The 14,831-nt window shown below is 44.8% G+C and overlaps 1 protein-coding gene across 1 annotated transcript in view; it reads left to right on the forward strand.

Moving 5' to 3' along the window:
* Positions 1 to 620: 620 nt before the first annotated feature.
* KCNMB4 (potassium calcium-activated channel subfamily M regulatory beta subunit 4) overlaps positions 621 to 14,831 on the forward strand; it is a 37,536-nt gene continuing 23,325 nt past the window's right edge. The window contains exon 1 of the mRNA XM_060777464.2: positions 621 to 1,217. Coding sequence (XP_060633447.1) covers positions 882 to 1,217 — 336 coding nt within the window. The 5' untranslated portion in view covers positions 621 to 881. The remainder of the gene's footprint in view (positions 1,218 to 14,831) is intronic.

Here is a 14,831-nt window from a genome sequence, read left to right on the forward strand (position 1 = left end):
CTCCTCCTCTTCCTCTGCCTTCGGAAGCCTGAATGAGTTTGCACGTGGCGGCGCCGCCCCGCTTGAAGCCCCCCCCTCTCTCCCCCCCTTCCCTTCCCTCCCTGCTCCCCTTTTAGGCTCTTAATCAGAGCGAGTAATCAAGCGGCTTCCTGGGCTTAAACCGCCGGGGACAGATAATCCCGGGCCAAGCTGTCCTACAGAGAAGGGAGTGTGTGTGTGCCTTCGGAGAGAGGGAAGCCAATGGGATTCCTCCCCCGCTCTCTCCCCCTCTTTTTGGCCCGCTCCATCCTCGCCTCGTGAATGGCGCGAAAGGGAGCGAGCGAGACCATCAATGGCGGGAGGGGTGTGTGAAGGGGAGGTTACCCCTGGCTGGAGGCGCCTCTTCCTCCCTCCTGCCGCAGGTCCAGCTAAGAGGCTTACCTCGAGGCAGATGGGGACGGGCTCCCAGGCCGCTTGGAGGGCGAGGGAGGGGGAGGGGAGAAGGGGTGGGATGAAGGGGAGGGGGCTGGGGAGGAGGAGGAGGAGGAGGGGTCGGGGGAGGGGAAAGGAGGGAGAGGAAAGGGAAGAGTGAGGAAGGGTCCCAAGAGGAGGGGAGCGGGGTGAGAGGGGAGGGGAGGGGGCCAGGAGGAGCAGTCAGGAGAGAAAGCTCTCCCTCCACCCCTCCCTGCCTGCCTGCCTCCCTGCCTGAACTCCGCCTCTGCTCGACGCCAGGATTTCCCGCCCGGACGAGTGGCGACTGCCCCGCGGAGCCTCAGTGCCAGGCGCGCCTCCTCTCTCTCTCTCTCTCTCTCTCTCTGTCTCTCTCTCTCTGAGCCGGGGCTGGGCTCGTGTCTTCGGGCTCGGGGGCCCCCCATGCGCCTGCCTCCCCTCGGGCGGGGGCCATGGCCAAGCTGCGGGTGGCCTACGAGTACACGGAGGCGGAGGACAAGAGCATCCGCCTGGGCTTGTTCCTCATCGTCTCCGGCATCGTCTCGCTCTTCATCCTGGGCTTCTGCTGGCTGAACCCGGCGCTGCAGGACCTGCAAGGCAAGGCGGCCAACTGCACGGTGCTCTCCGTGGCGCAGATCGGGGAGTCCTTCGAGTGCACCTTCACCTGCGGCGCGGACTGCAAGGGCACCTCGCTCTACCCCTGCCTCCAGGTCTACGTCAACAACTCCGAGTCCCACGCCCGCGCCCTCCTCCACCAGGACGAGCACCAGCTCCTCGCCAACCCCAAGGTGAGGAGGCCCTCGGGGCACGTGCACCGCGCCGCGCCTCGCAAACCCACTCTCGGACCAACGCTACAGCTCCGCGCAGAGGGATCCTGGGATGGGTTGTTGTGGGTTTCCCGGGCTGTATGGCCATCTCCTGGAAGCATTCTCTCCTGATGTTTCTCCTGCATCAGAGGTTAAGAGGAAGACAAAGTGCAGCTGGGATGGGTTGTTGTGAGTTTTCTGGGCTGTAGGGCCATCTCCTGGAAGCATTCTCTCCTGATGTTTCTCCTGCATCAGAGGTTAAGAGGAAGACAAAGTGCAGCTGGGATGGGTTGTTGTGAGTTTTCTGGGCTGTAGGGCCATCTCCTGGAAGCATTCTCTCCTGATGTTTCTCCTGCATCAGAGGTTAAGAGGAAGACAAAGTGCAGCTGGGATGGGTTGTTGTGAATTTTCTGGGCTGTAGGGCCATCTCCTGGAAGCATTCTCTCCTAATGTTTCGCCTACATCCATGGCAGGCATCCTCAGAGGTTAAGAGGAAGAAAAAGTGCAAATGAGATGGGTTGTTGTGAGTTTTCCGGGTTGTATGGCCATCTCCTGGAAGCATTCTCTCCTGATGTTTTGCCTGCATCTATGGCAGGCATCTGGGAGATGGCCATACACCCGGAAAACTCACAGCAACCCATCCCAGTTGCACTCTGTCTTTCTCTTAACCTCTTAGGATGCCTGCCATGGATGTAGGCGAAACGTCAGGAGAGAATGCTTCCGGGAAATGGCGATACAGCTCGGAAAACTCACAACAACCCGTCCCAGTTGTACTTTGTCTTCCTCTTAACCTCTGATGATGCTTGCCATAAATGCATTGTCTTCAAAGTGCAGCTGGGATGGATTGTTGTGAGTTTTCTGGGCTGTCTGGCCATGTCCCAGAAGCATTCTCTCCTAACATTTCACCAGCATCTATGGCAGGCATCCTCAAAGGTTAAGAGGAAGACAGATTGCAACTGGGATGGGTTGTTGTGAGTTTTCTGGGTGTTTGGCCATCTCCCAGAAACATTTTCTCCTGACTTTTCACCTACATCCATGGCAGGCATCCTCATAGGTTAAGAGGAAGAAAAAGTGCAACTGGGATGAATTGTTGTGAGTTTTCCGGGCTGTATGGCCATCTCCTGGAAGCATTCTCCCCTGACGTTTTGCCCACATCTATGGCAGGCATCTTTAGAGGTTAATAGGAAGACAAAGTGCAGCTGGGATGGGTTGTTGTGAGTTTTCCAGGCTGTATGGCCATCTCCCAGAAGCATTCTCTCCTAACGTTTCACCCACATCTGTGGCAGGCATCTTCAGAGGTTAATAGGAAGACAAAGTGCAACTGGGATGAGTTGTGAGTTTTCCGGGCTGTCTGGCCATGTCATTTTTTCCTGAGGTTTTGCCTTCATCTATGGCAGGCATCCTCAGAGGTTGGAAGGAAGACAAAATGCAACCAGTATCTTATACTAAAGTTTTAAAAAAACAGTTCAATAAGACCTCTGCGGATGCCCGCCATAGATGCAAGTGAAACGTCAGGAGAGAATGCTTCTGGAACATGGCCATACAGCAGGCATGGGTAAACCCAGGCCTGGGGGCCAGATGTGGACCCTTGGGCTCTTTTCTCAGGCTCTCCTCTCTCACCATCTCATCCTTCCTTCCTTCTCTATTTCTTTCCTCCTTCCCTTTCATCCTTCCTTTCCACTCTCTTTCTCCTTCCCTGCCTTTTGTCTTTCCTTCCTTCTTTCTTTTCCCCCCTCCCTCCCTTTCTTCTCTTTTTCCTTCCTCATTTTTCTTTAGCTGGAAGACGTTTAGCTGGAATGTTTAGCTGGAAGATAAGGTAGAGAGGGAACATGAGAACCATGTTTCAAGATTTCAAAGGGTGTCCCATTTGAAGGAGGAGGGGGAAAACTGACTTTCTGCTGCTCTAGAGACCAGGGCAGAACGGAGCCATGGGTTCACATGGCAGGAAAAGAGATTTGGCAGAAAAGATTAGGAAGAACATCCTGCAGAGTGGCATAAGCTGCCTGTGGTGGGGTCTCCTCTGGAGGTTTACCCGCAGATGCTGTCTATTGGGAGTGCTTTGAAAGAGCCTTCCTGCATGTCAGGAGGTTGGACTGGATAGCCGGGGGGGGGGGGGGGGGGGGAGGGGGGAGGGGTATTCTAGCTCTAGGATTCTAGGATTCTATATCTGGAATAGGCAATATGGGGTCTAATGGGTAGACTTTTTCTCTCCCGTCCACTCTCTCATCCTGTCCAAGACCAACTCTTTTCCAAACGTTTCCCATCTTTCCTTCATTTTCTGCCTCCGAAGAGAAGAGGAAGGGGAGGAAAGGGCAGGGAGGGGGCTTGGGAAAACCCCCTCTCTTCTGGCTCGCTCATCCCACTCTGGCCCACTATGCGGCCCCCAAGTTATAAAGTTTGCACATACCTGCCATACAGCCTGGAAACTCACAACAACCAGTGATTCCGACCATGAAAGCCTTCGACAATACATTGATCCTGGGATGCCTCCCTTGGTGAGGTCTAAAATTACTGAGCGAGTCCAATATTTAAATAACTCCCCTTTTTTGTTTTTCAATTACTATCTCATAGCATCATATACAATAGGTTCCCAGTTAAACGGAACTCTCAAGCAACTACCCCCCCAAAATATGAAGATATAATACTTTGATTTAAAATTATAATAGCTGTATAACACATCAGAACTGTGCTACGTTAAGACAGGAAGGGATTCTAATATTGGGTTGCTATGAGTTTTCCAGGCTGTATGGCCATGTTCTAGAAGCATTCTGTACTGATGTTTCGCCCACATTTATCGCAGGCATCCTCAGAGACTATTAAAAACTACTCAAGCGAGATTTATATATCTGTGGAATGTCCAGGGTGGGAGAAATAACTCTTGTCTGCTGGAGGCAAGTGTGAATGTTGTAATTAGCCACTTAATATTTAATAACTCCTTACTATCTCAGCATCATATACAGTAGACCGCCAGTTAAACAGAACTCTCAAGCAACTGGCTCCCAAAATATGAAGAAATAGTATTTTAATTTAAAATTAGAATAGAAGTATAACACATTGTAACTGTGTTACATGCTACATTAAGTCATGAAGGGGTTTCAATATTTAACAGTGCCTTACTATCTCATAGCATCATATATAGTAGATGCTATGTGTAGACCACCAGTTAAACAGAACTCTCAAGCAACTGGCCCCCAAAATATGAAGAAATAATACTTCGATTTAAAATTAAAATATATCACATTACAACTGTGGTATGGTAAGTCAAGAAGGTTCTAATATTTAATACTTTACTTACTTACTTACTTAGGCAATCCCTCGTAGTCCAAAGATGATGGTCCTCCAAGTATTGTATCCTGGTGGTGGGTCTGTAGGTGACTGTGGAGCCCTATTCTTGATCTGCATCTTCTTCCGCAGTGAGGGCATTGGTTTCCAGGACGGGGTTGGCTTGACATGCCTTCCTCTTGGCATGTTTCTCTCTTTCATCCTCCATTCGTGCCTCTTCAAATTCTGCAGCACTGCTGGTCACAGCTGACCTCCAGCTGGAGTGCTCAAAGGCCATGGCTTCCCAGTTCTCAGTGTCTATGCCAGAGTTTTTAAGGTTGGCTTTGAGCCCACCTTTAAATTTCTTTTCCTGTCCACCAACATTCCGTTTTCCATTCTTGAGTTTGGAGTAGAACAACTGCTTTGGGAGATGGTGGTCGGGCATCCGGACAACGTGGCCGGTCCAGCAGAGTTGATGGCGGAGGACCATCGCTTCAATGCTGGTGGTCTTTGCTTCTTCCAGCACGCTGACGTTTGTCCGCCTGTCTTCCCAAGAGATTTGCAGGATTTTCCGGAGGCAGCGCTGATGGAATCGTTCTAGGAGTTGCATGTGACGTCTGTAGACAGTCCACGTTTCGCAGGCATATAGCAGGGTTGGGAGGACAATAGCTTTATTGACAAGCACCTTGGTATCCCTACGGATGTCCCGGTCCTCAAACACTCTCTGCTTCATTCGGAAAAATGCTGCACTCGCAGAGCTCAGGCGGTGTTGTATTTCTGTGTCGATGTTGACTTTGGTGGAGAGGTGGCTCTCCACCAAATTTAATAACTCCGTACTAACTCATAGCATCATATACAGTAGACCAGACCTGGGCAAACTTGGGCCCTCCAGATGTTTTGGACTTCAACTCCCACAATTCCTAACAGAAAGTCGTTGGGATTTTGAGTCCAAAACACCTGTAGGGCTGAAGTTTGCCCATGCCTGCAGTAGACTCTTAGTTAACCGGAACATTCAAGCAACTGGCCCTCCAAAAAATGAAGAAACAATATTTTAATTTAAAATTAGAATATATGTCACACAGTCCAACTGTGCTACAATAAGTTAGGAAAGCACTCCAGTGTGTAACTCCTTTTTTGTTTTTTATTTACAATCCCATAGCAACATCTACAATAGACTTCCAGATAATTGGAACTCTCGACCAACTTGCCAGAAAAAAATGAAAGAAATTAAGATTAGAATACATTTGCAATACAGTTAAAACAGTGTTACGTTAGATTCATCATAATTTGCTTTTAATTATTGTATTTCAATATGAATATCAAGTTAGTGTAAAGTTTGTGGTATGTTATAGTATTAGTTATTGTTGATGGTAACTCTCAAGCAACCTGAAACTACATTTGTCTTGCAATGGTGAACTTAGAGTCTATTCATATATGGAATATATTTAAATTATGTATGAAAAATCTAGAAAGACAAAATAATGTTCACAAAGTTATTAAAACATCAGACCTCATTTTGTGACTTTTGCCTCACTCTGTAATTTGACAAAGAGTTTAGGCTTCTCTGCCCAAGAGGGGTATAGCAGGCATGGGCAAACTTTGCCCTTCCAGGTGTTTTGGACTCCAACTCCCACCATTCTTAACAGCCTCAGGCCCTTTCCTTAAGCAGCTGAGGGGGAAAGGAAGGGGCTTGAGGATGTTAGGAATGGTGGGAGTCCAAAACACCTGGAGGGCCGGAGTTTGCACATGCCTGGGCTACAGCCTCCACAATTCCATAGCTTCAAGCCATAGCAATTCAAGTAGTATCATACTGCATTCATTGTACACCAGGGGCCCTCAAACTAAGGCCCGGAGGCCGAATGCGGCCCTCCAAGGTCATTTACCCGGCCCTCGCTTAGGGTCAACCTAAGTCTGTAACGACTCAAAAGCATACAACAACAACAACAATCCTATCTCATCAGCCAAAAGCAGGCCCACACTTCCCATTGAAATACTAATACATTTATATTTTTAAAATTGTTCTTCATTTTAATTATTGGAGTGTTTTTAAGTGTTTTTGAACTACAAATAAGATAGGTGCAGTGTGCATAGGAATTCATTCATATTTTTTTTCGAATTATAATCCGGCCCTCCAACACTTTGAGGGACTGTGACCTGGGCCTCTGTTTAAAAAGTTTGAGGACCCCTATTCTACACTGTAGATGCACCATGAATCTCTTTTGATACTGATTAGGAATTCCTGGATTGCACATTTTCCCTAGAGGCATCTGTTTTCTAATTCTTCTGCCCATACATCTGAAACTCTGTTCATTTGGTAGGAAGGGAGGTGGGCAGCAGGAACAACGAACCCTCTGTGTGTGTGTATGTATAGTCCCTTTTCCACACATGTCCAATAACATGTGAACCCTGGTGTATTTTCCTACTTGGAGGGACGCCTGCTGCTCATTCTGTGCTCTGAACTCCAATCCTGGATTCTGAGTGTGGCAGATTAAATAGTGGTGCAAGGGATGCATCCACACTGTAGAATGAATGCAGCTTGATTACTATATACAGTAGAGTCTCGCTTGTCCAACATATATGGACCGGCAGAATGTTGGATAAGCGAAAATGTTGGATAATAAGGCGGGACTAAGGAAAAGCCTTTTAAATGTCAAATTACATTATGATTTTACAAATTAAGCACCAAAACATCATGTTACACAATAACTCAACAGAAAAAGGAGTTCAATACATGATAATGTTACAGTATTTACACATTTAGCACCAAAACATCGCAATGTATTGAAACAGCTGTGGATCTGGGCGGGGGCAAATTGTGTTGGATAATACAGAACTTTGGATGAGCGAAGGTTGGATAAGCAAGACAATGCTGTATTCCTTTAAGTGCCATGGCTCAATGTTATGGAATCATGGAAGAGTCTTCTCTCCCCAAAAGTACTGGTGCCTCACTAAACTGCAACTCCCATTGCAACTCTCATTTCAACTCACATTGCAACACACATTGCACTGTGCTCTGGCAGTTAAAGTGGTGTCAAACTGCATGAATGCGATGTGGATGCACCTCAGGTCATCATGTCTCCTCTCAGAGAAGGCTGAGTGAAGACATGATAGCCATGTATAAATATGTGAGAGGAAGCCATAGAGAGGAGGGAGCAAGCTTGTTTTTTGCTGCCCTGGAGACTAGGATGCGGAACAATTATTTCAAACTACAGAAAAGGAGATTCCATCTGAATATTAGGAAAAACTTCCTAACTGTGATAGCTGTTCAGCAGTGGAACTCTCTGCCTCGGAGTGGAGTGGAGGCCCCTTCTTTGGAGGCTTTTAAACAGAAGCTGGGTGGCCAACTGTCGAGGGAGCTTTGAATACAATTTTCCTGCTTTCTGGCAGAGGGTTGGACTGGATGGCCCATGAGGTCTCTTTCAACTCTATGATTCCGCTGCAGTCTTCCAGAGCCCAGTGGCTTCTGAGCCAGCGAGAAACTTTGCCAGGCATCTCTTGCCCAGGACATAAGGTGCCCTCGCCAAATTTAAGTGGTTTTAATGAATCAGCAAGGCGAGAGGCTAGCTAGAGCTAAAGCAGAAGCCAGGAAAAGTTTTCTTCCGTGAGACTCTGGCTCCCAAAATCAGATTAGATCTGAAGTTTGGGCAAGTACTTTTGCGGATTTTTGGGGGGGACTACGGCTCCCCAAGTCATTTTTTAAATAAGCTCTGGATCTAACAGCAAATAAAGTTTTGGATTTTAGGAAGTGTTATATACAGAACTGCAGCAAGCACAGCTTTGTCCCCTGAAGGGTTCCAAGATCGAGAAATGTAACTGGTGAAATTCTGTTCTAAATCTGCCTGCATTGAGGATTGTGCCTGTAATCGGTCCTACAGGTGTGTAATGAAAAGGGTGCCTCTAAGAATATGTAGAGTTTATGTCCTTTATTGATTCAAAATAGTGCCAATACCATGATTATTGACTACCCATTCTGAATAGTATCTTTTTCAATTTGTAAAGAAGCTAAACTACAGTGATGTTTGCTTATTGGTGTGCCTTCAAGTCATTCCTGACTTATGTCAACACTAAGGCAACCCTATCATGGGGTTTCCTTGGCAAGATTTGTTCGAGGGGCTATGTCTTTGCCTCCCTTTGAGGCTGAGAGATTGTGATGTGCTCAAAGTCACCCAGCATGTTTCCAGGGCTGAGTGGAGGTTCAAATTCCTACCATACATCACAGGTTGGTTGTGAGGATCATACATATGTATGTACTTATGTTTAAAAGGGCCATGGTGGCACAGTGGATTAAACCACTAAGCTGCAAAACTTGCTGATCAGAAGGTCGGTGGTTTGAATCCATGGTTGGGGTGAGCTCCCATTGTTAGCCACAGCTTCTGCCAATATAGCAGTTTGAAAATATGCAAATGTGAATAGATCAATAGGTACCGTTTTAGTGGGAAGGTAATGGCACTCCATGCAGTCATGCCAGCCTCGTGACCTTGGAGGGGTCTACGCACAACGCTGGCTCTTTGGCATAGAAATGGAGATGGGCACCACCACCCCCAGAGTTGGACTCAACTAGATTTAATGTCAAGGGGAAACCTTGACCTATGTTTACTAAAGACATGGAGTTTTGTATGCTGCCCTGAACTCAGTAGAGGAAAATTACACATAATTTAAAACTTGTCTGTATGTGGCTTTAAAAACACACTCTGACATGAGTGTTAGGATTCTAGCTACAGAACATAATAAGCATTGAATCCCTTCCCTCAGCTATAGTCGTGATAAAATCAGCCTCCTAACAGCTGATGTTTGGCTCAGGAGCCTAGCTGCTAAAACAATAAAATAATAATAATATTAAACAATTTGCTGTAGTTCTTAAAAAGCGAGGCAAAGCATACCTATTCCCATTTCACAGACTGGACAATTGGGTTGAAAGAAACTACCTTGCCCTTTGCCACACAATGAATTCATGTCTAATCCCCAGTGTCTCTCTCTATTTCTTTCTCTTATATCTTTTCTGGCATAAATGTTTAAATTTTCCCAAGGATGATTTCTCTTCTAGTTTTTCTAGTTTGTATGCTGCCCTGTCTTAGCAGTGGGAGTTCTTGTGAAGGGTTTGGCATGTCAGAATGGAAGTTGGATAGAGTCTGATTAAAAGGGAAGGAGATTTCTAATATAACTTGAGAGAATGAGCCAGATATTGATTCGTTGTCGCCTAAAGCTGTGGGATCCATTAGTGGTAGCGGAGGCCTCAGAGATGGAGCTGGGCAATGCCCACTGAGCTACAGAGATACCACTCAATTTAATTACTGCCCCCGAGAATACAGTGGGTTTGCCAATTCCCTGAAAGGGAGACTTGGGAAAAGATGTCGCCGGTGCAGAAGCAGAGAATGGGACAGGAGCTGAGCCCTGTTGGGAAACAAAGCTAAAGAAAGATGCTTTGGCGGAATGACTCAGAGATTTTCCCTCACAATGTGTGTCTGTCCATACTTTTAAGTCACCTGTCTTATGGCAGATCCATTAATTTCATGGGTTTTTTTGTTAAGGAATAGGGGAAATTTACTGTTGCCTTTCTCTGAAATGTAGCTCACGCTGTTCTTATTTCTTGGTGATCTCTCATCCAGGTACTAACCTTCATTGATTCTGCTTAACTTCCTATGCCTACTGCTTCCTCACAATTTGGGGGATAATTACACTTACTTACCTTGCTAGGTTGTGATACAGATTACAATTAGATGGAATGTGTGAATCACCTTGAACACTTGCTATACAGGTGTTTAATTACTCTTATTACTATTTCTATCCCCCCCCCCCCCCACTTATACTTAGATGAATATGAACTCTTCTTATGTTGTTGTGTGCCTCGTCTAACTTAATTTTAATGGCCATCTTAAGACCATAGTTCTTAAAGTGACCCTATCATGGGGTTTTCTTGGTAGTATTTGTCCAGAGGGGGTTTGCTCTTGCCTTCCTCTAAGGCTGAGTGTGTGTGATTTGTCCAAGGTTACCAAGTAACTTTCCACAACAGTGGGTATTAGACCTTTGGTCTCCAGAGTTGTAGTCTAACACACAAATCACTACACCAAACCGGTGTAAATGAATGCTTTGTGCCACAATAAACCTGTTAGGTGCCTTATATACTGCCCTTATATCTTAAGATCCAAGGTTATCTGCTTTGAACTGGATTATATGATTCTCCACTGCCATATAATCCAGGATAAACAGATAATCTGGGATCAGATCCTGGGTTGTAAGGACAGTGTAGAAAGTTTGCCTATGAAATTTCACTGATCTCCTGATCCTGCTTCTCATCTAGCTAATCCTTCTGCAATTTGGCTCATAAAATCACTCAAATGCAATGCTCACCTTTTTTTGGGCTAAATTGCCTTGCCAAAATTAGGGTGCGGATTAGATTTGCATGATATGGTAATCTTAGTACTGAGCCAAAACAAAAAGGGAAGCTGCTTCAGGAGCACTTGGAGTTCCTATTTGAGGGACATCACCTCTAATTTAATGGCCAGGGCTCAATGTGATGTGATTCTGGGATTTGTAGTTTGGTGAGGCATCAGCATCCTTTGGCAGAGGAAGCTCATGGCGTTGTAAAACTACAGCCCCCAGAATTACATAGCATTGAACCAAGGTAATTAAAGTTGATTCATTCCAAGTTTTTTTTATTTATTGCTGGAAGCTTTGGTATTCTAACACGTTTGTTTTTGAAGAAAGTGTAAGCATGCAGCACTGGTAATGCATACGTTTTTTGGCCAAATTTTAAAAAGTGCATTTTTTGCCACTATGCATTACTTTCAGCAAAATACTTTTTTTTTTTGGTTTCAGGGTTTTGAAAATTGAGGTGCGCATTAGATTCGATGGTGTATTAGATTGTAGTCACCAAGTAGGATCTGTTAATAAATCTTGGAAACTTTGTAAGTAGATACAGGCAGTTCCCAAGTTACGAACAAGATAGGTTCTGTAGGTTTGTTCTTAAGTTGAATTGTTTGTAAGTTGGAACAGGTACATTTTTTCAGTGTAACTCCAGCTACACACACACACACACACACACACACGCTTTGGATAAACATAGGAAAGGGTTAACACCCATGTAGTGTTTGTTTTGCTGTCTGTGGCCCTCTTCAGAAGATCTCACCCTACTTTTTGTTCCTGTGATAATTGGATTTTGAAAAAATTGGCTTGTTGTGGAAACAAGGATTGGCACTCAATCTTTAGTGGAGACACCTTTTCTCCATGATAACTCTTTCAGGAATTAATTTCCCTTTTGAGGGGTAGATTTCTCTCACTTTCTGTTTCTTAACTAGGAGTCGTTTGTAAGTTGGATGTTTGTAATCCAGGGACTGTCTATATTCCACAACAGAAATGAGCAATAGTTACTAAGCAAATAAGGATAATGCTAAATAATTGTGATCTACCCAAGTCCTTGTACTACATAAGAAATCAGTCCAGACAAATAAATATCAGTCAGACTTGTTATTGCTTTCTCTCCACCGTTTTCTCTTTTTGTTCACTTTATTTGTTTTGCATGTACCTACATTTTCTCTTTTTTTCATCTCTTTCCTGTTCCTTTCATACACCTCCTAGTTCAGTGATTCCCCAGACATAATCCTTCGGGTGAATTTAAAGGTAGAATTTAAAGAAAGAGCCATATTTCTTTGGATCAGTAAAAAGATCTTTCCAATGGATTCATGCAGTGGTGCTACAAAATCCCCTTGTATGCAAATAAAGTAAGCAGTGCTAGAAAATCTGATGTCTGAATGTTATTTAGTGCTGACTGTTCTTTGAGTTTGTATTACTTTTTTCAGACTTCAGAAATCTTACTTTTGTGGATTGCATCTCCCAGAATCCACCAACCACCATGGTTACCATCCATTCTGGTTGAGGTATTCTGAGTATTGTAGTCCGTAGAAGTAAGTTTTCCAAGTTCTGGTGTTATGAATCCTTTGGAAACTTTTGGCAGCACAGTTCTGCGTGACTGTTCCAAGTACTGTTCCCTTGTGCAGGCGAAGTAGTACAAAAGGGTTGCCACCAGCATAATTTTAAAAATGGCCTTGAATATTTTCCCCTTTGTCTTTTGAATTTGGCTTGCAGCTGAAAGTTCGTGATTTAAATGCTGGGAGGCTTATGTTGTGATTTATTGCAGTGTCTCAGAGCACCAGCAGCAGTGTTTTGTTCCTGAGTCTGCCATTCTGAGTGAAGAGGAAGCGCTAAATATAATCACAGTCCGTATATGTATAAGTGGCTGGAAAACAATGGACTACATATTAAAAAAAGGAAAACTATGGAAAAAGGCAGAGAAAGGCCAAAGTGAAGGTGTTCCTCTGATGGGCAGAGGAACATCTTCTTTTGATACAGTGGACCTTTTGCCATTTTTTGTGTCAGGAGTGACTTGAGAAACTGCATGTCACTTCTGATGTGAGAGAATTGGCTGTCTGCAAGGACGTTGTCCAAGGGATGCCCAGATGTTTGATGTTTTACCCTCCTTGTGGGAGGCTTCTCTCATGTCCCCACATGGGGAGCTGAAGCTGACAGAGAGAGTTCAACCCTCTCTCCCTGGATTCAAATTGTTGACCTATCGGTCAGCAGTCCTGCCAGCACAAGGGTTTAACCCATTGTGCCACCAGGGTCTCCTACCTTTTTGCCATGGGGGCAGGAGACACACTCTGAACTTTAGCACAGTTCCTACAGCAGCTTTTTGAACCGAATAGGAGATCTGACTAGTGCATCTCATATGGGGACCACATAGCAGAGGTACTCAGGCCCTATCTCCACAGCCATATAAAATGCAGTTTACTATATCTGTGCTGAACTGGATTGTATGACAGTGTAGACTCATAAAATTCAGTTCAAATTAGATAATCTGGATTAGTTACTTTGATAATCTGGATTATATGGCAGTGTAGGGACCTTGTCTTATTTGCTGCCGGAATTGCTGAGAATTGCTGATGATTTTGGTGGTGTCCACCCAAGGGGTGTGAGGTCCTGTTGCCCTGGCTTCCCCCCAACCTCATCACATGGGGGGAAGTGTGAAGCTATTTCCATAGATTTTAGATTTTAAGGGAAAGACAGGATGCCTCCTGCCTTTTGCTGATAGCTTTTTTTTTTTTTTGGCAGGGACAGGGGTTAGGGTAGAGCTGCCCCAGAAGTACTTCCCTGGGGTGTGATGGGAGTCGTCGGGCTCTGTGACAGAACTGCTGAACACCTGTTGCTACCGCCAAAATATAGTTCATTTGAAGAGGTCCAAAATCCAGCGTTAGGGGCAAGATAGATGGTAAATGGAGGTGAAATCAATGCTAACAGTGAGCAAAATTTGGAAGAGATAAGAATTAAAAGTAATGGTGTTAACTGTTCCTGGCTGACAATTGTTTCTGAGCACAATGTAAAATGCTGGTTATGACTGGTGAAGGCACTCTGAAGAACTGCATTTTCCTTATGAGTCTATCAGAGCTGCAGACTCATATGCACCTCTCATAATCGTCACAGGCTTTTCAAAGTGGAAATGAGTGAGATTGCCTTTTCCACAACTCTTTCAGACACTGGAATTCACTATTAGGCGGGAAGAGGCTGGGCTCTATTCATTAGCAAATGGAGATATTTTAATTATGTTGGGCTTTTAAGATCAAATTGTTTAATAATAAACAGCTTTATTTTTCTTATTTTTATCCTTTGCTTTTAACTCGACTGCTATGGACAGTTTTGATGGTATTTATGTTTTTTCCCCCTGTGCTTTTAGCTATGCATCTAAGGAGCTCCTGGTGGCACAGTGGGTTAAACCCTTGTACTGTCAGGACTGCTGACTGAAAGGTCGGTGGTTCAAATCCAGGGAGTGGGGTGAGCTCCCATCTGTCAGCTCCAGCTTCTCATGTGGAGACAGGAAAGAAGCCTCCCACAGGATGATAAAACATCCATGATTCCCCTGGGCAATGTCCTTGCAGATAGTCAATTCTCTCATACCAGAAGCGACTTGCAGTTTCTCAAGTCGCTCCTGATATGAAAAAAAATAAAGCTATGTATCTATTTATTTGTAATTTTACTAGCGGTCCCCTGCCACGCGTTGCTGTGGTCCAGTGTGGTGATCTGGAAAATAAAGTAATAAATTGTTGGTTTCTAATATATGTAATTTCTTTATGCTTGTGAGTAAACAGTATTTTTTTTGCTGTTTCTTTGCCAGTGTTGATGTGGAGATTGTCTGGTTTGCCTACTCTGGAACATGCAACATATCACTGTCCTTCTTTAGGGGTCCCTTTCAAATCTATGGTACTATATCTGTCATAAACATGTGTGTGTGAATCATATATATTTATCTATATCTATGGCTGGATGGGTCTTTGTCAGGAGGGCTTT

The sequence above is a fragment of the Anolis sagrei genome, chromosome 5 (assembly GCF_037176765.1).
Source record: "Anolis sagrei isolate rAnoSag1 chromosome 5, rAnoSag1.mat, whole genome shotgun sequence".
NCBI classification, from domain to species: domain Eukaryota; kingdom Metazoa; phylum Chordata; class Lepidosauria; order Squamata; family Dactyloidae; genus Anolis; species Anolis sagrei.